General features: G+C 39.0%; 1 protein-coding gene across 4 annotated transcripts in view; it reads left to right on the forward strand.

Annotated features, from left to right (window-relative positions):
* Window positions 1-17240, forward strand: part of LOC128014586 (GTPase IMAP family member 8) — an 88037-nt gene extending 70797 nt beyond the window's left edge. For 2 of the 4 annotated variants that reach the window (XM_052598255.1, XM_052598258.1), the window contains 5 exons: window positions 681-1361; window positions 1617-1799; window positions 2276-2461; window positions 2943-3125; window positions 8955-10206. In XM_052598255.1, the coding sequence (XP_052454215.1) occupies window positions 681-1361; window positions 1617-1799; window positions 2276-2461; window positions 2943-3125; window positions 8955-9181 (1460 nt within the window). In that variant the 3' untranslated portion in view covers window positions 9182-10206. Of the gene's footprint in view, window positions 1-680; window positions 1362-1616; window positions 1800-2275; window positions 2462-2942; window positions 3126-8954; window positions 10207-13203; window positions 13297-14444; window positions 14569-16807; window positions 16890-17011 lie in introns of those variants that run through there. The other 2 variants (XM_052598256.1, XM_052598257.1) reach the window with 2 other exon arrangements.
* Window positions 17241-24230: the final 6990 nt, after the last annotated feature.

Here is a 24230-nt window from a genome sequence, read left to right on the forward strand (position 1 = left end):
TATGCGTGATGGCATGTGTTTGCACTAGAGACAGACATATTCTGCTTGCTGCCAATTACACACAAACATGATATTGAATAAATATATAAACTTGTATAAAGTTCTGTTCCGTTTTATATTTACCTTAAAGGCATACTGCCCACCATGCTCTGTTTTCCTAAAGCCACTGGGTGGCCGTGACACCAGTGCTAGGACCCTATCCCCACTGCAATTAATTACATTTTTTAACTTTGTTATATTATCTACGTTTGTAATTTGTGTATTTGTTCCTTTTTTATTGCTTACAGTTCACTTGTAAATAATGATTGAACTTAATTAGTTAGACTAGTAGTTTTGCTTTGTCATTGAAGTTGGTGTTCTTTAAGTAAAAATTTGAAAGCAAAGTTACATTTGACCCCCATATGTTTTTTTGTTTTTTTTGCACTAATCCGAAAAATGACCCAATCGATGACTCAAAAACAAAACAAAAAAGAAAATTTAGAATTTGTGAAGAAAAATAATATTCCACTCTATTGCCCAAATGTGCCAAAACACATGTAGTTTGCTACAATATATCGCCAAAGCGATTGGAGAATAACCATAATGTATATAGAACAGATATTTCTGGATTATCAGTACAATATAATTTTGGATGTAAATGTGTAAAATGGACTTTTGAAATGGTTTTCTATTTGTTGCAGGTGACACCCCACATCTCTCAGAGCTGAGGATTGTGTTAATGGGGTATACATTTTCTGGTAAGAGTTCAACAGGAAACAGCATCCTGGGCAGAGAGGAGTTTGACTTGAAGAGATCTGCTCAGTGTGTGAGGAGACATGGAGAAGTAGCAGACAGACACATCACTGTCATTGAAGCTCCAGGATGGTGGATTAATGAACCTGTAGAGTTCAGTCCTGAGTTACTGAAACAGGAGATTGTGCTCAGTGTGTCTCAGTGTCCTCCAGGACCACATGCTGTACTATTGATCATACCTGTGGAAGCTAGATTTAAAGATTATCTAAGAAAAGCATTGCAGGGTCATCTGGATCTTCTGGGTGAGAGAGTCTGGAGTCACACTATAGTCCTGTTCACTCATGGAGACTCTCTGTTAGACACATCTATAGAGCAGCACATTGAGAGTGAAGGACATGATCTCCAGTCTCTGCTGGACAAATGTGGAAACAGATATCATGTTCTCAACAATCAGAACAGGAGTGACCACACTCAGATTAAGGAGCTGCTGGAGAAGATTGAAGAGACAGTGGCACAAAACAACGGCTGCCATTTTGAAATAGACAGAAAGATTATACAGAGAATCAATAATAAAAGGAGAGCAAAAGAACGAATGCTGCAAGAGAGAGTGCACATTAGATCACAAACAAGTGAGTGAAATGATGAAATTGTATGAGGATCTACACATGATCTCAGATGTGTTTTGCTTAACAAGTATTAACAAGTACTTACAAGTATTACAGTGCAAATTTAGATTTTCTCAGATGGACTCCCATCCAGATACAACTCTCAAGAAGGCTGATATCTATTGACTTTAGAGAACAGTACAAATCAGCTGTGTTAATGTTGTTGACATAATAGATACACTCCATTCATATGTCTGCTCTCTGCTTGCATTATTACAGTCAGTGAACAGGGATCTTATTCTTGGTCTCTGAGAAGTTCAGCACATGGTTCAGTTGTATCACAGTCAGAAGCAGACAGTAGGTCAATTTGTGGCTCATCAAGTTCCAGAGATTCATTGCACAGCTCAAGACATGAGTCAGTGGTTCAGAAAACATGTAATAGCATGGAATTTCCACCAAACAGTGAGTGTCTTCTGTACTATTTAGAACTTTCCACCAGTAATGCTCCATTATGAATTGATTTTTAATTAATTGTGGTGTAATTAAATTCCCTATTACAAAATTTTGAGTTTTTCTTATAGCATGATATAAATATTTGTCTTACATTTTTGTGAAATATGATTTGTTGTATATAAAAATAACATTTGAGATAAAACAGGGTTGTCAATAAACAAACCTGATGTAAAATATAAAATACAGCAGCTGATGTAATATTAAGTTTGACCTCCTGAGATTGATGATCATTGTTGTTCAGACCTTAATATGTACATTTCAAAGATAATTTTTTTTTTTTTTACAAATCTTTCTGTCTGTTAATCAATTATTTTATTTTTTCTTCATGCCAAAGGCTGCATTTATTTTATAGAACATATTGAAAATGTTACATATAAGAAATTTATTTCTACACAGTTTCTAAAAAGTTTCTGATTTTTCCCCAGTGAGTGGAGACGAGAGATGGGACACAAAGTCCATGGGAAGTTCTGCCTATGGTTCATTTGGATCACTATCAGGAGCAGACAGCAGGAAATTTTGGGGATTATCACATTCCAGAGATTCATGGCACACCTCAAGATATGATTCAGGGGGCCTGAAAATATACAACAGCATGGAATTACCAACAAACTGTAAGTGTCTTTTTCTATAAGCGCCTACCACCAATACAGTAGACTTTGGTCACATTATATCTTTTGAAGAATTGTTGGCTTTAATTGTGGTATTTATTTCTATTTTAGAAAGTGTTAATTATTTTTATTGTGGCCTCTTCAACCCTTTTGACCTTCTTGACTGTATCTAACAATGAATACAATGTCATCGTTTGAGATATCAAATATCTCTCTCTATATAATTTCATAGGAATTTATTTTATAAATCCTATCTGGTTAATAAGGCGTTGTTGCATAATGTTTGGGAAGTCACCTATCATCGATCCTCTTGACAAAAAATCCTCTTGACAAAAGAATTGCTTCATGTACTTATTCCATTCAGTAGGCTACATTTACTTTAAGAGAAAACTGAAACCATTAAAATAAGATATTTTTCTACAACAGTTTCCCACAAAACTTTATTAATTAATTAATTCATTCATTCATTCATCCTTCCATCAAGTGAGTGAAGATAAGAGGTCAGACTCGTCTCTGGGAAGTCTAGCTCATGGTTCAATTGAATCACTATCAGGAGCAGAAAGCAGGTCATCCTTTGGCTCGCCATGTCCCCAAGATTCATGGCACACCTCAAGATATGAATCAGGGGTCCTGAAAATATGTAACAGCATGGAATTACCAACAAACTGTGAGTGTCTTTTGTATTATTCAGAACTTTCCACAATTGCTGTACAATGTAGTGTCCCATTATGAACTGATATGTAAATATATGTAATGTAAATATTTCTCTTTAATTTTGGAAAATATAATTTAAAGAAAAATAACATTTAGGATAAAACAAGGTTGTCAAAAATACAAAAATTATATAACATATAAAACAACATTTGATGTAATATTAGGTTTGACATTCTGAGATTCATGATCATTGTTTTGTGAAGGTTAAGCACCTGCTTTTACTGAACATTAGAAGTTTCAGACCTTATATATCAACTCTACACAGATGTAATAAATGGTGATTAAGCCATTACTTTATTATTTACATTTTAAAGATAAAACAGATAAATTATATAAATTAAATACATTATATAAATCTTTATCTGGTTAATAAAATGCATAGTGTCTTGAAAGTCATCTGCCATTAATCAATTTATTCACAACTTGTTCCAAGCCAAAGGGTGCATTTATTTTTAGAGAATACATTGAAAATGTTAAATATAATAATTTTGGGACCCACTTTATATTAAGTGTCCTTAACTACTATGTACTTACAATTTACATTGTACTTCTATTTAAAAATACTGTTCTTTGATTACATGTGTAATTCATTTCCATAATTACATCTATAATTACACTGTTGACCCTACGTCTACCCCTTAAACCTAACCAAACCACCTAACCTTATCCACATCCCCCTCAATAGCAGCAAAAGTGTTTTGCAATTCAACATGAAAACAATATGTAGGTATGTTGTATCTAACAATTCTTCATTTTATTATCATGTACATGGTATTTAAAGACACCCCTAATGCTGTGTTCACACCAAACACGAATAGAGCGTCTAGCGCGAATGATTTCAATGTTAAGTCAATGCAAAGGCGCGTTTACGCTCGTCTGGAGGTCTCGCGGCGCGAATGGGGCGTTAAGCGCGGCGCGGAAGACGCGAATTCGCCTCATTCGCGCGTCTAGTTCGCGCGAATGACGCGAATTGACGCGCGAATAGGGCGTTTAGCGCGAAACGCGCGTTAAGCGCGAAGGTGCTTTTTGTGCATTTAGCGTTTGACGCGAATTCGCGTCTGCCGCCCGAGTTGAAAAATTTCAACTTTGGCGTCAATTCGCGCCGCGTTAACCAATCAGGAGCCTGCTAGGAGTCACTCATTCAACAGTATGTTCCTGCAGCCTCCGGTTGTGCAGGAATACCCTTCTCCACTCATTCAACAAGGAGGAACGACTGATGTTGTCAGTGAGCAGTCAACCGGAGCTATATGACAAAAGTACATATTTCTATAGAGACAGGAATAAAAAGGACATATATGTATATAAAAAAACATATTAATAAATAAATTGAATAAAGGCCAATTGATAAGAAACGTTTCATTTTACCCAGGGCCGTCGCCAGAACAAACCAAATGGGGGGGCATTTAATTTTCATAGGGGGGGCACACTTTTTTTTAATGATCTGAGACAGACCATAATATAAACCCATATTAGGCTATAACTAAAATAGACCACAATAGTCTTGTTTTGTTCAATTATTCAAATAAAATACTTCACCGTTTGATCTCAACGTCTCTGTTTATTGTCTCTTAACATTTCCAAAACCGCCAAAAATTTATTCTGAGATCGCATGCAACGCGCAGCTCAGCTGCGCAAAGGAATTGCGTATAAACAATGCAATACTGTATGCTTAACTAAATGAATTGCATGATTTATATATACATATACTTACACACAAACTGCATATTGTAATTTGAATTAATAAAACTACTAACACAAAAATAACATATTGAAAGGTCTGCTGCTGGAGACTTGCCATTGGCTGTTGTATTTGAATAATTAATGAGGTAGGTCTTTGCAAGGTTTGGGTGCTGTTTTGGGATGTTTTAACAGTCATTTATGAATATAATTATATTTAAAATTATGTTCTGTGTAATAATGCGTTGAATAATGAATCGTCTGAATCATTTCTGAAGGTGTTATGCATTTCTAGTGTTACCGTTGTAGTGATTACTGTTCCTGTGAGTAAAGTTCTGCTGAAACACCGTTATTAATACAATGATCTAATTTAATAACATTCAATATTAAACGTCTAACTGCGCGTTTACACCGGCACTTGCTGCGCTGCTCGCGACGCTGCAGAAAGATTCGTGAGCGCACAAACGCTGTGACGTAGATCGAATGCTTATTATGTATTAAAAGTGCCCTCAAAGCAAACAGACTTGTTGATTTTATGCAGACTAACCACAGGGAGGCTAACGTTATAAATTAATCTTATTAAATGTTGTTGTGGACGAAATATTAAGATCCTTTACTTAAAATGTATAATCTCAGACACCTTGGTCCACGTATCACTTTTAATTATTTTTTTATCTCCCTGTACGCAAACAGGGACACATCATAGATTACTGCAAACGCGAAACAGCAATAATCAACCTGTCCTCTATTTTGCTTGGGAACTAATGTGATCGGAGCTGCGTCCTCTGGAATCCTCTCAAGCGGTTGACTTCTACGTTCCGATTGGTTGCTGCCCAACCGCGTCATAGCTCATTACCATAAAGTTGCCTTGATTTCAACTCTGCTCAACGCTCTCAAAGGCCAAGTCGCGCCGCGCCGCTTCTCGACGCTGGTTTACATTGAAAATGAATGACTTCCGGCCACTTTGACGCTCTCGACGCCGGCGGTGTGAATGCACAGTAATGCAAGTTTGGTTAATTGTTCTGTGCGTTACGTTTAGGGGGGCACAAAAAGTAATTTGGGGGGGCACAGCCCCCCGATGCCCCCCCTTGACGACGGGCCTGATTTTACCCCAAACGAATTATATTTTATCTTTAACCACTAAAGAGACATCAGAGCCAGCGGCAAATGTCAGAAGGTCTAGCCGAGCCGAGGCTGCTCTCGGCGGATACATGATGACGGAGCTCCCGCTGGTCGCATGGAGCTCATCTCCGAGATCGGCGAAACACATTTTTTTAAATAGACGCTGTCATTATAAATAAACCACATATCTGAGTTTAAAACAACTACATTCTCGCCTGAAATACTTTTAAAACTACATTTCATGACACAGTAACAGTAATATTTTGAAAATTATCCGAATAAAAATGGCGGTTGAAAATGCTGCGTGAACTCAGCTGGCAGAAGCCCCCCCATGACGCGAATTCGCGTCTGTTGTGAAGTTAATTCCACGCGCGAATGAAGCGAATTACTCGTGCGAATGAAGCGAATGATCTCAAAATGGTCAAGCGGCAAACTAGACGCGGTAGACGCGAATTTGACGCTCTATTCGCGTTTGGTGTGAACACAGCATAATATGAAGTGGGACAAAAAAAAATTCAAAAAAAATTTCCAAAAGTTTCTGATTCTTTTTTTCCCCAGTGAGTGGAGATGAGAGTTGGGAAATTTTGGGTCTGTGATAAATTCTGCTTACAGTTCATCTGGATAACTATAAATTTATAAACTACTACACTGGGGTGCGTTTCCCAAAACCATAGTTGGTGTCAAACTCATTTAAAGTTGATGGCTGGATCAGAGAAAATGTCCCCTTGTGCGGGCCGAATTACCTTTTTGTTAAACTCTAGTTTGCTTACAATTACATTAATATTAACCATACAAACTCCAATATAATTTACAAAGATTTATATATGTGTGAGTAATATATATGTGTGTGTGTGTGTGTGTGTGTGTATACAAACACACATATGGGAAATTTATTTTTTTGAAGATTATGCTAGGTTATTTTAGGGGTGTGCAATATTGACACAAAATGATATATATACATAACCATATTTTGCAGAGTGTGTTTTTGAGATGATTTAAATAAATATGACACTAAAGCCACCAAGGTGGCAGCAAATCTCTGTCTTTATGAGTGAACTGACTCATTCAAAACTACTGATTCATTTAGAAATGAAGATAGTGATTGTCTTTATGAATGGGCCACTGAATCATAGATTCAAATGCTTTGTTCAAAAACAAAGATTAATTCAATAACAAAATACTCAGTGCTGCACGGAGACACAATTGGTCTTACTTTGGCCTTGTTAAAAACTTTTCTTTGCCAAAACCGAGATCGACAGCACTGTGACTAATGTAACACAATACTAGCATCTTTTTAGTTGAGCTATTGTATAAAAGCGATCGCACTGACATTCGGGAAAGGAGCACTCTTGAGAAATTACTTAATGATCATGACATAAATATTAAAAATACAGGGCATTTTTGCCTCATATCTTGAATTATATTGTAATGTGATAGCCTTCATCCGACACTGAAAAACTCTCAAAAAGTTTTTTTTTTTTTTTTTTTTTTTTTGCAAAGTTACAAAATGTCAGTTCGCACATCATTAAAACAACAGTTAGGATATTAGTAATCGATAAATATTGCACACTCCTTTCTCATTTACTTTCTCCATACGAAGCTGTCCAGTGCGTCAGAGTGTAATTTAATATCATCAGTTGTGATTAAAAATGCGCATGTTAAGTGTCCAGACTCCTGAGGCGTAATATCAACGTAAATTAATTAGTAATTTGCTTCTCTTTAAATTCAAAATAAAATATTGTAGGGAACACACTTTATTTAATTTTCAAACTGAGGTTTAATTTATTATGTTATATTATTGTTGAAATCGTCCTGCGGGCCGGATTGGACACCTCTGTGGGCCGTGTTTAGCCCACGGGCTGTATGTTTGACACCCCTGCCATAGTTGCTAACCTGTTAGGAACTTAGTTGGTTAGCAATGGGAAATTGTATTGCAACCAACAACGTTGCTAACTTAGTTAGTAACTATGGTTTTGGGAAACGCACACCAGATGACAAAACTCAACACACAACAAAGATGTAATAAGTGGTGATTAAGTCATTAATTTAATACTTTAAAAATCAAATAGATAAAACGGGGATAAAATTATTTTACAAATCTTTATCTGGTTAAATAAATGCAGAATTAATATGAATAAATAATTTCTTGAAAATCTTTAAACATCTATTCCCTTAAAATCAATTAAAGGGATAGTTCACCCAAAAATTTGATCTGCTTACCCCCAGGGCATCAGGTGACTTTTTCTTCAGTAGAATACAAACAAAGATTTTTAACTCAAAGCTTTGCAGTCTGTCACTCATGTAATGTAAGTCATTGATGCCAATCCTTGTCCTGGAGAACCCCCAATACTGCTCATTTTAGATGTCTCCCTGATCAAACACACCTGATTCAACTCATCAGCTCATTAGTAAAGACTCCAAGACCTCAGATGTGTGTGTGTCAGGTCATCAAAAATGTGCAGTGTTAGGGGTTTTCCAGGACTAGGATTGGGAACCACTGATGTAAGTGGATGGGAATCACGGCTTTGAGGGTAATAAAACATAGACAAACAAAATTAAATTAAACCCTGCGGCTTGTGATGATACATTTAAGTTTCTTGCACAGACCGATCATTTTGAGTCTTTACACATCAAATGTATTGTCACAAGCCGCAGGGTTTAATTTGGTTTTGTTTGTTTTTGATTTTTGACTCTCAAAGCCGTGATTCCCATCCACTGACATAATAGGACGGACAGACTGCAATGATTTGAGTAAAAAATCTCCATTTGTGTTCTACTGAAGAAACAATGTCACCTACATCTTGGATACCTTGGGGGAAAGCAGATAACATCAAATTTTAATTTTTTGGTGAACTATCCCCTTTCATTTCCTCCTCCTTGTTACATGCAGAAAAAAATCCATTTACTTTTAGGGAATATACTGAAAATTTTCATTTTGTTCTACAACAATTTCCAAAAAGTTTCTGATTCCATTTTCCCTTAGTGAGTGGAGATCAGAGGTGGGACACAAGGTCTCTGGAAAGTTCTGCTTACGGTTCATTTGGATCATTATCAGGAGCAGACATCGGTTCAGTTTTTAGCTCATCACAATCAAAAGTCTCATCACACAGCTCAGAATTCAGGTCTGTGGAACATTTAGGGACCAAAAGAGCACATTGTGTGCCCAATGTCTCAGAACTTACGCATGATGAGGACACTGAGAAGACTTGAATACTAAATTAATGTGGTGACTGTATAATACTGACTTTGTAATTTTGACATCATAATGTCTCTAACATTATTATAAATCTGTTGCGTAGATTTCAAATGACTGTATAAAAATATCCAAACAAAACTGCTGGGCAACACATAAAACAAATATTTTACAATTCTTCTTGTTACAGGTTGTGTGTGTGTGTGTGTGCGTGTGTGTATATATGTGTATATATATATATATATATATATATATATATATATATATATATATATATATATGTGTGTGTGTTTATACATACATACATACAGGTGCATCTCAATAAATTAGAATGTCGAGGAAAGGTTCATTTATTTCAGTAATTCAACTCAAATTGTGAAACTCGTGTATAAAATAAATTCATTGCACATAGACTGATGTAGTTTAAGTCTTTGGTTCTTTTAATTGTGATGATTTTGGCTCACATTTAACAAAAACCCATATACATGTGTATATATCGGGGGACTCAAAAATAATAATTATGGGTAGATTGTTCAGATACTGGCCATGAAAATATTCCACCCTGTTAGGGACATACAGATAGTTATCACAACATGTTAATAATGTAAATGTTAAACAATAATGAGCTTTTATTGGATAGGAGATGTCCCTTTCAGGTTGTTATATATGTGAGAGTGTGTTTTATGTTTAATTTTATTGTATCTGTATGACTACTATCTGTTTGAGGGCAAATCAGGCCAAATCAGTTCGCTATTACTGTATGATCACAGTGTATGTGAATAGAGATAGTGGATTATTTGCTTTATGACGCATTTGTGTTATTACCATCTGTATGCCATCAGCATACAACAAGTGGCCATCAGCACTTATTTGCATTGTATTTCATTGTAAATGCAGCATTTCTAGCAATCTCAAGATTTTCTGTAAGACTTGGACTTGGAACACTTTCTGGAACACTTTCTTTTTTTTATTATTCTTATTTTTCTTAGTCAAATTATTCTTTTTGTATTTTTCTAGTGTTCAAATAAATCACTTTTATTATGTCTAAGCTTCTGTCTAGTGTTTTATAATTGAAAAAAACTATGCAGTGGTATGTTTAATGACTAAATAGTTTGAAGAAGCCCTCAATACAGTTGGTAAATATTTTTTATATTGGGGGGGGGGGGTGTAGACATAGTCTCATAAAAATATTTGCAGGAGCCACATTTTTCATGATATCCTATTCAGATTTGAAATAGAAAATAATGAGACATGTGGCTTTCAACCCATTACTTTTCTACATTGCTCCAGGACTGATTTCGTGTATTTTTATATCAAATAAAAAAACATATTTAAGTGTGGTAAAAGAAATTCTAGGCACTTCAGTGTCTTCAGTAACTTTTATGAACATTATCAAATCTGGTTGATAAAAAGTAAAGCCCAAAGGGTATTCTTCCTACACTGAAGTAGGAAATTGTTACAATTATAAGTTAGGTAGAGCACTTTCAGCTGTGAGTCCCATAATGGGAGGCCAGGTTAACAGGTTTTAAAGGGCCAGTAGTTCAATATAACAGAGTGGAAAATAGCTTTAAAGGGGGGGGGGGGGGGTGAAATGCTATTTCATGCATACTGAGTTTTTTACACTGTTAAAGAGTTGGATTCCCATGCTAAACATGGACAAAGTTTCAAAAATTAAGTTGTACGTTTGACACAAGTTTGTCACAAGTTTCAGAAAGTTTTTTTCGAGTATGGCTCTGTGTGACGTTAGATGAAGCGGAATTTCCTTATATGGATCCTAAGGGCGCTTCTGCCGGAAGAGCGCGCGCTCCCGTATACCGAGGCTGAGCACAGACATTCACTGATATGAGCGAGAGCGTCGAGGATGTCACAAAAGGAGTGTGTTTTTGGTTGCCAGGGCAAGACAACCATGCACAGATTACCAAAGAAAAAACAGCATTAAGGGACCAGTGGATGGAGTTTATTTTTACAGAGCATCAACGGAATTGTGCAAGTGTGATTCTTTAGCTCCGCCCACACGTCACGCCTCCAGCCAGTCGTGTTTTTCCGGGAAAAATCGGTACAGACTATTTTTCTCTTATGAATATAATAAAACTAAAGACTTTTTGGAGTTATGAAGTATGCAGTACTACTCTATAGGTACTCAAGATTAACAGGATATTGAGTGAAAACGAGCATTTCACCCCCCCTTTAAGGAACAAGCTGAAAAAATTTATTATTTTTGGTTGCACTTTGTTATGTTGTCCTTGTTACAGTGTAATTATACATTTAAGTACTGAGTAATATTAATTAACTACATGTGCTATATGTTTAGGGTTAGGATTTCTCTTAGGGTTATTTGCATGTAATTATTAGTCAAACAATTAATCATGAATAATATTACAAGGAGGGGGTGACTTATGAGGACATAACCCATGTCCACATTTTTCAAAACGCTTATAAATCATACAGAATGAGGTTTTTTTGAGAAAGTAAAAATGCACAAAGTTTCCTGTGAGGGTTAGGGTTAGGTGTAGGGTTGGTGAAGGGTAATGGAATATACAGTTTTTACAGTATAAAAACCATTACGCCTATGGGATGTACCAACTTTTCACAAAAACAAACGTGTGTGTGTGTGTACTGTGTATATTCAGTATATATAAATACACACACATTTGCATGTTATATTTCAGAAAAATATGTTACGATTATATATTAAATATTCTAATATAGCTTAGAAAAATGAATAGAAATAGAAATATATACATGCAAATATGTCAATATTTACATATAACAAATATATAACAAATTTATTTTGAATGCAATTAATTGTTTGACAACACAAGTAATGATGCATAATTAAGAAATACATGGAATGTGTAACAAGGAACACCACTATGTACTTACATCAAAAAATAAATACAATGTACTTATTGTGTTTATATTGTATTGCCACTTTTTTTTTTTTTTTTTTTTTTGCTGCTATTGAGGTGCTAAACAGGTAAGGTTAAGACAGGTTTGGTGGTATGGGTAAGTTTAAGGGTGTGTTAAGGTGTAAGGGATGGGTCAACGTGTAACTATACATGTAATTACAGAAATTAATTACAGATGTAATTATGTGCAGATATTTTTCAAATATAAGTACAGTGTAAAAACATGTATGTATACAATAAGTGCATTGTATCAAATTAATAATTAAAATTTAACTACATAGTAGTTAAGGCCACTTAATATAAAGTGGGTCCATATAAAGTTTTACCTTATGAAGTTACTACTTTAATAATACAAATATATAATTTACATTAGAGAAAACTATTATTTTATAAAAAAAAATAATATGCTTAAAGGGTTAGTTCACCCAAAAATCAAAATTATGTAATTAATAACTCACCCTCATGTCGTTCCAAACCCGTAAGACCTCCGTTCATCTTTGGAACACAGTTTAAGATATTTTAGATTTAGTCCGAGAGCTCTCAGTCCCTCCATTGAAGCTGTGTGTACGGTATACTGTCCATGTCCAGAAAGGTAAGAAAAGCATCATCAAAATAGTTTGTGTGACATCAGAGGGTCAGTTAAAATATTTACATGTACTTATAGTGTACTTACAGTGTATTTATCTAAGAAAGTTCTGGTAACACAAGGTAACTACATGGGGTAGGGTTAGGTTTAAGGGTAGGTTCAGGGTTAGTACCTAGTTATTACATAGTTATTGTAATTACTATAATAAGAACATAGTATGTACATGAGGTGCTAACCAAAATACAGCTGTATATTTTGTTGTACACATGGAGTACTTTTCATCCCAGTATGCACCAAATCCGTCTTGAGTGTTTGTTGCTAAAAAAGCTAATTTCTTTTGTTAAATCTGACCATAGAAGCCAGTCCCATTTGAAGTTCCAGTCATGTCTGACAACAGAATATGCTGGAGATTGTTTTTGGAGCATTTTTTTTCTTGATTTTTGTTTTCTTGAGGCCCTCCCAAACAATGTAGTGTAGGCGCTGTTAGATTATTATGATAATTTTTTAAGGTTTTCTGACCCTGAGACTCAACTATTTTCTGCAGCTCTCCAGCTGTGATCCATGGAGAGTCTTTAGCCACTCAAACTCTCCTCACTGTGCATTAGGATGGTAAAGGCACTCGTCCTCTTCCAGACAGGTTCGTAACATTTTCTGTTGGTTGGAAATTCTTAATTATTGCCCTGATGGTGGAAATGGGAATTTTCACTGCTCTAGCTCTAGCACTTTTTTTTTTTTAAGTCACTTTCTAATTTGTGAAGCTCAATTATCTTTTGCTGCACATCAGAAATATGTTCTTTGGTTTTTCTCATTTTGATGGATGATTAAGGGAATTTGGCTTTTGTTTTCCCTCCTATTTATATTCCTGTGGAACAGGAAGCCATGGCTCGATAATTTCATGTTCATAATCACCCTTGTTTGCTTAGAATTGTAAATATGAATGGGAATATACTTCACAGATATTTTACTCATAAGAATGTTTAGGGGTACCAATAATTGTGTCCAATGTGTACTTGAGAAAAACATTTATTTCATAATGAAATTTTCCCGCATTTTCAATTGTTTTATTTCAATGAAATGTTAGATATTTGTGAATTTGTATTTTTTAAATAAAAAAGTGCCGTTCCATTGTTTTGCTGCCTACTATTATTTATGTATTGTTTGTCGTAAGAAAGCTTCTAATGTAACATTCCAAACCTCAAGACATGCTCCTCAAGAGATCTGCATAAGTGACTCAGATAATGCTTACAGTCAAAAGTTCTTGACTCCCTCTAATAAATCACAAAAATACATTGAACACAAGAATTTCATTTTTCATTCATAATTATACAGATCTATAGTTATATTTAAAGTTAATATTTAATTGTAATGCATTCTGGCATTACATTACTTGTGAAAGATGTTCGCTGTCTCAGAATTTGGTCAAAATGAGAAAACTTACTGGGATGCATAATTTTGGTGCTGACTTTTTGGAACATTAATCCTATTGGGTGATGTGATGGTTCCTAAAATGCTGTCTAAGTTGGCTGTTCAAACCATACATTCATCTTCTCCACTGTACTGCTTCAGGCACATGTTCAGGTGTTTGTCAAATGAAGGTGAAACGATCTGCAGCTCAGTTGCCGCTGACAGTGGAAGTAGAACATCTCTCTTTGGCTCAAGTCTTCCTATCTGCTCTGCAGAAGCATCTTCTTCTGGTTTACACTGGAAAGACATACTTGACTGATGGTGACGCTCAGACTTCATGAAAACTGTGTTGTGTTTCACTGGATGACTGTGTGTGTGCAGGATGTGGTGTGGAGCTGGTAAGAGCGTTTACCCTCAATCGTACAGAACACAGAGGAGCTGGTGACCAATGCAGAGGAGTGTACTGAAGCCTGCAGAGATAGTATGGGACATGTGGATGAAATGGGTAATTGGTGAATTTTTCTGAAAAATACATCTAATTATCATTTTATTTCCATAAGTTTAAAACGTAGAGTAGACTTTTTCAATCATATTGCACAAAATCAAAGTAGCATTAATCAGTTCAGTGTCAGATATCAGCCTGCATTTCGAGATGCCCTTAAATCTTAACCCTCTGGGGACGGATTAGGCGGTACCGCCCAAAATGGCATACTTTTACAAATGTGTAGTTATCTCAAAAACTATTAATGCTAGAGAGATGCGGGTTTTTTTGCCGTCTTCCTCAGATTCCGCTGAAAACAGCGGTGTCCAGTTTGTATATTAAACACTTCCCTTATTGCGCAATACCACTGCGTAAACAGGCCAATGAAAAAGATTGTGCTAGGCAGATTCAACACGCAACAGCCAATGGAAAAATTGCCGCTGGGAGGAGTCTTTTTCTAACCCAATCAGAGGAAGGTTATGTCTTCTAGCGATTCAGAGGACTCTGTAGCTCTGCTGTAGCCTTGTAAAAGCTGGCTGGACTAAAGTAAAAGACATGTAATCAATAAGCGTTCAGAGAATCTGCATCAGGGTGGAGAAAGCAGAACGCGATCGGAGTATTAGCGAGCACAAAGAGATAAATTCGAGCAATCGGAGAATCCGCATCACGTGGAGAAAGCAGAAAGTGATCGGAGTGTTAGCGAGCACAAAGAGATAAATTCGAGAGAGATACAGCATTATTACAGAATTGTTTTATCAAAATGGCAAGCAGTAAAAGATTTACGGCAGAACAAGCTCTGGAACAATTACTGGAAAGGCCTGGAGAGGCCTTGCTTTGCTCACTGGCATGATAGGACTGTTTTTAAAAAAAGTTAATTATTTAATTGTTCTTTACACATTTGATTAAACAATAACACATTTCTGTCAAGCAAAGAGTTTGAAAAAATATATTTTCTTTGTTCAAAAACTGTTCTATATTGTGTGTTTTTCAGTAAGAAATGACAAAAATGTAATTTTCGTTTTTGAAATTCTCTAGTTTATTGTAAAATTTTTCACTCATACTTCCTTTATATAAACATATTGCATGCATGCTTATGGTAGCTTAGGGTCTTCTGAATCCATAGATACCAAACACAGGGTGTTTCATCTCCTTTACATATGATTTATAAGCCCAAATATAAAAATAGAGAAAACAGACCAAAAAGGGCTTAGTCCCAAAAATAAAAAAAACGCCTAGGACTGTTTGTAAATAAAGTTAATTATTTAATTGATCTTTACACATTTGATTGAACATTAACCCATTTCTGTCAAGCAAAGAGTTTGAAAAATATATTTTTGGGTCAAAAACTTTTAACTATTGTTGTGTGAGGTAGGATTTTCAGTAATAAATGACAAAAATCTCATTTTCGTCTTTGAAATTCTCTAGTTTATTGTACAATTTTTCACTCATACTTCCTTTATAGACATATTGCATGCATGCTTATGGTAGGTTAGGGTCTTCTGAATCCATTGATACCAAATACATGGTGGTCCATCCTCATTACATATGTTTTATAAGCCGAAATGTAAAAATAGAGAAAACGGACCAAAAAGGGCTTAGTCCCCTAAGGGTTAAATTAACCAACAAATTAAATGTTGTTGGTCCTGCTGTTGTGTTTGACAGGGCATTGGTTCTTTCAGTGTTCATTCAGTGGAGCTGGATATTGATAGGATCTTAATCATTCATAAGAGCTCTGAACATCCTGAACTACAGCAGATGACAGGGTTAATTAGATGAGTAGAAAGAGAGGAAAGGTGGAGAAACTGAGACAAATGGTGGTGTATTGATTCTGTATTTTGCTAGGGAGTTAGTTCATTGGTTGAGATAATGATTGAGATAATTAACTTCCAGTTAACTTCATCAAACCAGTTAAAGACACCAATAAGAGCAGAATTATATATTATTAAGGTCTGTTTTTCTATGTTCTGAATATACACTCAAAAAAATGGATTTGTGGCACTGTTCGTTTTACACAGATATGTTTTGTTAAAACAACACAAATATATTTAGTTTTCCGCCAAAACACAATTGTATTGTGCTTAATCAACTTAAACTGTTTCATTTTCAATTTTAGTTTTACTTAATTATCAATCGTTAAACTAACGTAAAGGGTTTACTTCAGAACTGTCAAGTATCCCATTTTGGCCGGGAAAGTCACGTATTTTAGCCTTTTCTGTGTGCCAAAAACAACATTCCTTTCTCCTTCCACGACGACTTCAACAAGTGTGTAGCTGACATGTTCCCGGACTCTGCTATTGCACGAAATTACTCAACAGGAAACACTAAGGCTACTCAAATCATCAAAGGTAAGTAAAACGTTATAAAATCGTTTTGAAATGTGTTTGAATATTCTAACATTTGAGCATTAATAACCCATGGCATGCATGTTGTAGGCTAACTTACTAGCTAATTACTGGACACTCAACAGGTGCCATAGCAGCAGAACTAGAGGACGAGTTGGCCAAAACATGCCGATCTCAGCCCTTTTCACTTATGTGTGACAAATTAAATAACCGAAAAACAGACAAAGAATACGTCATCCTTACTAGACTCTACGATGAGGACACTCTGCAGGTCACTACAAAATTCCTGGAGATGCCTACATGCAATGTAGGAAATGCAGAAAATCTTTATGTAAAGCTTAATGAAGCGTTAAGGTAAGGGGAACTGCACTGTGTTCTTGACATGTTAAGTAGATTGCATTTGATTACAACCTTAAATTTTTTCTGAGAAGTTTTGTGGCATTTTTTCCTGTTTCCAATAGAAAAAGAGGCATCCCATGGGATAACTTGATTGCCTTTAACTCTGATAATGCGAGTGTTATGAAAGGCCGCCATAACTCAGTCATCAGCAGACGTCCAGGACCTTGGCTGCATCTGCCACCTGGTACAGCTGGCCACTGGCTGTGACATCAGAGCAGCCCAGGTACCAGTGGAAGACATCCTGGTGTGGATATACACCCACTTTGATAAAAGGTGAATTAATACATATAGGCCTGCTATTTCTCTAGCTTAATGTTGTGTGTGTGTTACAATGTTACAACATTGCATGTGGCTAACTCATGAACACCTGTGTTGTGTAGTTTCCTTAATCTGTTCTAAACGATCCAGCTTCCAATATTTATGTGTTGAGTTCATGACAAAAAACTATAATGACAATGCTGGATTTTGAAATGTTCTGATGAGTACTGCTGGATCTCAATACAGTTAATCAAAGAAATTACATCTCCTCGTCTTCATTCCTGTGTCCTGATCAATACACCATCCTGTTTACTGGCTAAAACCCTTTATGAACTAGCCCTGCTAGAATACCTCATTAACATTTGTCCTTCGAGCCGGATAGCAGTATTCAGGATGGAGTCAGATGAAGAGATGTATCCTGATGTGAGGCCTAAACGCCAAATACGTCGACCTGTCAGACTTCAGGACTTTGAAGTGGACTATATGGGATATAGTCAACGAGATCAGCACCAATGGGGCCTCTCATCCCCTGCCTTGGATAGGAGGGCGTTCCCTTTCCAGACAGCCCACCCACACTCTAGTAGCTTCCCGGGAATGCTGCTCACCCTGAGATTCCTCAGCTAGCCCCAGACCACAGCCAGAGGAGGGATTTGGATGGGCTTAGCCAGCCTGCGCGGACACCCTCATCCCATCAGAGCCCATATTTGGATTCTCGTTTCTCTGAGGAAATCAGAGCTATTCGAGAGGAGAATACTAAACTCTCCAAAGACCAGCTTAGAGAGTGGATACGGGTTAACAAGCGGTGCTGGCGCTTTGCACAAACTCACCAAGCTGCTCAGTGCACATTGAAGAAACCTTGCAAAATCTGTCAGGGAAAACACCAACTGGCTCTTCACGAGATAAATACAAGAGCAGAGAGGGGCAATAAAGATGTAGCTGTTAAAGAAGAGAGCTGCTTATGTAACGAGTTATAGTGAATACAGTTTGAATGTAACATTTTTCTTTTTCACTAAAATCGCTTTTATTGGAACATTGATTTATTTCTGTTTTTCTTTGAGCAGTATATGTCGATACTGTTGTTTATTGTTTAGAGACTTTTATTATGAAAGTTCCTGTTGGCGCTGTACTGACGCCATTTTCAATCGAGTGGGCACTTCTCTTCAGTTCGCATTGTAATTGCTGATGAGAGGAATGTCTTTGGAATGCCCATGAGAGAGATTTGAACTTTATTCATATTAATCCACAGATGGAGTAAAGTTATTGCTGGGCATCATTGTCAATAAATCCCCTTTGGTGAGCAGAAGTGAAAGTGTCCTGAGCCTTCTTACACACAACGCAGATGATAGTAGCAGCGGTCAGAGAAGGACCGGTTACACTTAACCAGCTCTGCGGCTGACTCGCTCTACCTGGACAGACCTGGAGCCGGGAATCGAGTCATGTTAAAGGTCGTCCCTGTGCTTGTACATTATGACGACCAGCAGCAGCTAAGTTTCTTGGTATAAAGGGCACTCCTGAAGCGCTTCCTATGCGTACAGTCCGACAGGACATCCAGATCCTCCATGGCCACACGTGTCTTTCCATGTCTCACCAGCTTCAAACCCTCACACCAGCTATAAATTGAATGGTGCCTTCACGGCTGGCTGCCTCAGTCTAGCACAGCACACTTACCCCATTGACCGTCTGAAGAGGAAATACAAATACCTAACTGGCATTCCCCTACCTGCCTTAAGAGATGCTCAGCCTACACTCCTTGTAGGCTCCGACAACCCTCAGCTGATAACACCTGTCGAACCAGTCAGGCTTGGTCCACCAGGTGGCCCAGCCACAGTCTGTACCAGGCTCGGGTGGACTCTTCAACGGCCTACCCCATTCAGGGGGCGGCCAATCCAACCTGCACAGTTTCTGTTTACTTCATCTGCGCCACCAATGGATGAGCTTTACAAGCATGTTGAGAGGCTCTGGCAAGTAGACACTGTACCTTAGCTACATGAAAGAGAGGTGACTCGGTCAAAGCAGGATCAGCAGGCTGTAGCATTGCTTAAAGCTAAGACGGTCCGTAATAATGTAGATGGAATTCTTAGGTACGCCACACCATTGCTGCGCCATCCAGGCATGCCACCTTTGCACTCGCCAACGGAGTCAGTTATGCCCATGTTACGAAGTACTGAGAGGCGACTCTTAAAGGACCATAAACTAGCAGATGCGTACAAGATGGAAATGCAGAAGCTCATAGAAACAGGTGCTGTGAGGGAAGTCACTGAGGAGACCTCTATCAAAGAAGGATGGTACATCTCACATCATCTCGTCAGCCACAACGGAAAGAACCGCATGGTCTTTAACTGCTCTTACCAGTACCTCGGGCAGACCCTGAACCAGTACCTGCTACCTGGCCATACCCTTGGTGCCCCCTTGCTGGGAGTCTTATTGAGATTTCGTAAACATCCCATAGCTGTTAGTGGAGACATCAAGGGGATGTTTCATCAAGTTTGCCTCATCCCTGAAGATCGCCACCTTCTAAGGTTCCTGTGGCGGGACCTGAAGGTGGAAGAAACCCCAAGAACATTTGAGTGGAAAGTTTTACCTTTCGGCACAACCTGTAGCCCGTGCTGTGCAGCATACGCCCTGCAGCGCCATGTTGTTGACCACTGCCAGCCGGACGATGACCTGAGATCCTCGGTTGAGAACTGCTTTTACGTAGATAACTGCCTGCAGAGCGTGAGTATGCCGGATGAAGCTAAACTGCTGGTGGATCGCCTCAGGGATCTTCTGATTTCTGCAGGTTTTGAGTTGCGTCAATGGGCTTGCAACAATCCAGGCGTCCTGAGTCATTTGCTTCAAGAGGCCAGATCTGAAAGCCTGGACCTGTGGCTGGCACAGGATAAGTCCAATCCTCTGGAGTCAACACTCGGTCTCAGCTGGAATTGGGCAACCGACTCCTTGGGCTACAAATATAGGCCTGTGTCCTACGAGGTACCAACTCTGAGGAACATTTACAAAGTTCTAGCTACTCAATATGATCCCTTGGGTTACATGTTACCTTTCTCCACCCGAGCGAAGCTCATCATCAGGCAGCTGTGGGATAAGAAGCGAGGCTGGGATGACTCTAACTTACCCGCCGAACTCCTGCAAGCCTGGTTCATCTGGGAGGCTGAACTGGAGTCCTTACCTCTCCTCACATTTCCACGTGCATATGTTCCGACGGACGCCAACCTTGAGGGTGCTACCCGTGAGGTGCACATCTTTGCAGATGCGTCTGAGCAGGCTTATGGAGCTGTAGCCTACATGAGAACTGAGGACAGGGAAGGCCAGATCCACCTGTCTTTCATCCTTGCTCATTCACGAGTAGCTCCAAGATGCCTGCATTCTATCCCACGCCTGGAGCTTCTACAGATGAAGGTACTGTACTGGCGCCGATACAGGATGGCTGCCTCCGTGACGAGCTCTGCATATGTTTTTGTGTTTTTGTTAGTTTGTCCTGTCTTTAGTTATATTCCTGCCATCAGTTTCACCAGGGAAGAACTGCTGAACATTCGGCATAACGCACCACAAGATGTTTTTCCGGATTTCAATTATTCAGATGTTTTAGTGAACGTTGTTATCGGAGGAGCAGCGGTGCTGATCAAACGCTTTAGGACGCGCAGACGGGGGAAGCGCAGATTTCGAACGCCATTGCCTAGCATCCATCTGGCAAATCTCCGCTCTCTACCCAACAAAACGGACGAACTCCTGCTTTCTCGGACAAATAAGGATTTCACACACTCTGCTGCTCTGTGTTTCACGGAAACCTGGCTGAATGACACCATACCAGACAGCGCGCTCCATCTGCCGGACTTTCAGCTGTTTAGAGCGGATCGCGAATCAGAATCTACGGGGAAATCACGTGGCGGCGGGACATGCTTTTACATCAATGAACGGTGGTGTACAGATGTAACTGTGTTAAAGAAGACGTGCTGCTCAAATCTCGAAACACTCTTCATTAACTGCAAGCCGCTCTATTCGCCGTGGGAGTTTCACTCTTTCATTCTGGTCAGTGTTTACATCCCTCCGCAAGCGCATGTGAGCTCAGCTTTACAGAAACTCACTGATCAGATTACAGAGACAGAACAACAACACCCGGACTCTGTTTTAATCATTCTTGGGGACTTTAATAAAGCCAATCTCTCCCGTGAACTGCCAAAATACAGACAGCATGTTACTTGTCCCACAAGAGACAGTAATATATTGGATCACTGTTACACCACAATAAAGGATGCATTTCACTCTGTTCCACGAGCACGAGCACTGTTCCACTTTGGGACATTCTGATCACCTTCTGGTTCATCTTATACCGTCCTACAGGCAGAAGCTAAAATCAGCTAAACCTGTATCAAGGACTGTAAAAAGATGGACTAATGAAGCAGAGCAGGATTTACAATCTTGTTTTGACCTCACTGATTGGAGTGTTTTTGAAGCTGCTGCCACCGATCTGGATGAACTCACAGAGACCGTAACATCATATATCAGTTTCTGTGAGGATATGTGTATTCCTACCAAGACTCAACTAATTTACAATAATGACAAACCGTGGTTCACTGCAAAACTCAGACAGCTCCGTCAGGCCAAAGAAGATGCTTACGTGAAGTAGGACAATGTCTTGTATAAACAGGCTAAATACACATTGGAAAAGGAGATCAAAGTGGCAAAGAGGAATTATTCTGAAAAAATAAGGACTCAGTTCACTTCCAACGACTCCGCATCAGTGTGGAAAAGTCTAAAGAACATCACCAATTACAAGACACCACCCCCCAGCACTGTAGAGAATCAACGACTGGCAGACGATCTGAACGAGTTTTACTGCAGGTTTGAAAGAACACCCATCTCCTGCCCTGAACGCCTCCCCACACAACCATTCACACCATTCACAACTCCTGCAACCAGCCCTGAATGCCTCTCCAAACAAACGTTCACACCATTAACAGCTCCTGCAACCCATCCTGAACACCTCCCCAATCAAGCACTGTCACCATTCTCACCTCCTGCATCCCCCCTCTCAGGTGGGGCACCTGCAATTCAGATCAGCGAGGATGCGGTGCGCCAGGTCTTCCGGAAGCAGAAAAGGAAAAAAGCACCAGGCCCAGATTGTGCTACACCAGCCTGTCTGAAATCCTGTGCTGACCAGCTGGCCCCCATCTTCACACAGATCTTCAACAGATCGCTGGAGCTGTGCGAAGTCCCTTCATGCTTCAAACGTTCCACCATCATCCCCATCCCTAAGAAACCCAAAATTACAGGACTAAATGACTACAGGCCTGTGGCTCTAACGTCTGTAGTCATGAAGTCATTTGAAAAACTGGTGCTGGCCCACCTGAAGGACATCACTGGGCCCTTGCTGGATCCTCTTCAGTTTGCCTACAGAGCAAACAGGTCTGTGGACGATGCAGTTAACATTGGACTGCATTATGTTCTGCAACACCTAGACAGACCGGGGACTTATGTGAGGATCCTGTTTGTGGACTTCAGCTCGGCCTTCAACACGATCATCCCAAACCTCCTCCTGCCCAAACTAAATCAGCTCTCCGTGCCCACCTCCGTCTGTCAGTGGATCAACAGCTTCCTAACAGACAGGCAGCAGCTAGTGAGGCTGGGAAAATACACATCCAGCACCCGTACAATCAGCACCGGAGCTCCCCAGGGCTGCGTTCTCTCCCCACTGCTCTTCTCCCTGTACTCTAATGATTGCACGTCTAAGGACCCCTCTGTCAAGCTCCTGAAGTTTGCAGACGACACCACACTCATCGGCCTCATTCAGGACGGTGACGAGTCTGCTTACAGACAGGAGGTAAAAGAGCTGGCTGTCTGGTGCACTCTCAACAACCTGGAGCTTAACACGCTCAAAACAGTGGAGATGATCGTGGACTTCAGGAGAAACCCCCCTGCACTCCCCCCACTCACCATCATGAACAGCCCTGTGACTGCAGTGGATTCATTCAGGTTCCTGGGCACCACTATCTCTCAGGACCTGAAGTGGGACATTCACATTGACTCCATTGTGAAAAAGGCCCAGCAGAGGTTGTACTTCCTTCGCCAGCTGAGGAAGTTTAACCTGCCACAGGAGCTACTGAAACAGTTCTACTCCATCATTGAATCCATCCTCTGCACTTCAGTAACTGTCTGGTTCAGCTCAGCTTCTAAATCTGACCTCAGGAGACTACAGAGGGTAGTCCGGACTGCTGAGCGAATCATCGGTTCAACCCTCCCTTCTATTCAAGAACTGTACTTATCCAGAGTGAGAAAAAGGGCTGTCAAAATCACTCTGGACCCCTCACATCCAGCACACTCCCTCTTTAAACTGTTGCCATCTGGTCGACGCTACAGAGCACTGAGCACTAGAACGACCAGACACAGGACCAGTTTCTTCCCTCAGGCAATCCATCTTATGAACAGCTGATAATAACTGCGAACGCACTACACTTTATATTTATATACACATACACTTATTTATCTAACACACATACTTAGTATACACTTAAATTTTGCACATAATATACATGTACATGCATAACTGCATTTTGTAATATACCTGCCTACAATTGTGAATTTGTATATTGTCATTCACTATCTACTTATTTGTATTTTTTATTCTTTCATTATGTGTTTTATGTTCTGTCGCTGTCATTCTGTTGTACTGCGGAGCTTCTGTCACGAAAA

Source organism: Carassius gibelio, chromosome B25, assembly GCF_023724105.1.
Source record: "Carassius gibelio isolate Cgi1373 ecotype wild population from Czech Republic chromosome B25, carGib1.2-hapl.c, whole genome shotgun sequence".
In the NCBI taxonomy this organism is placed as follows: domain Eukaryota; kingdom Metazoa; phylum Chordata; class Actinopteri; order Cypriniformes; family Cyprinidae; genus Carassius; species Carassius gibelio.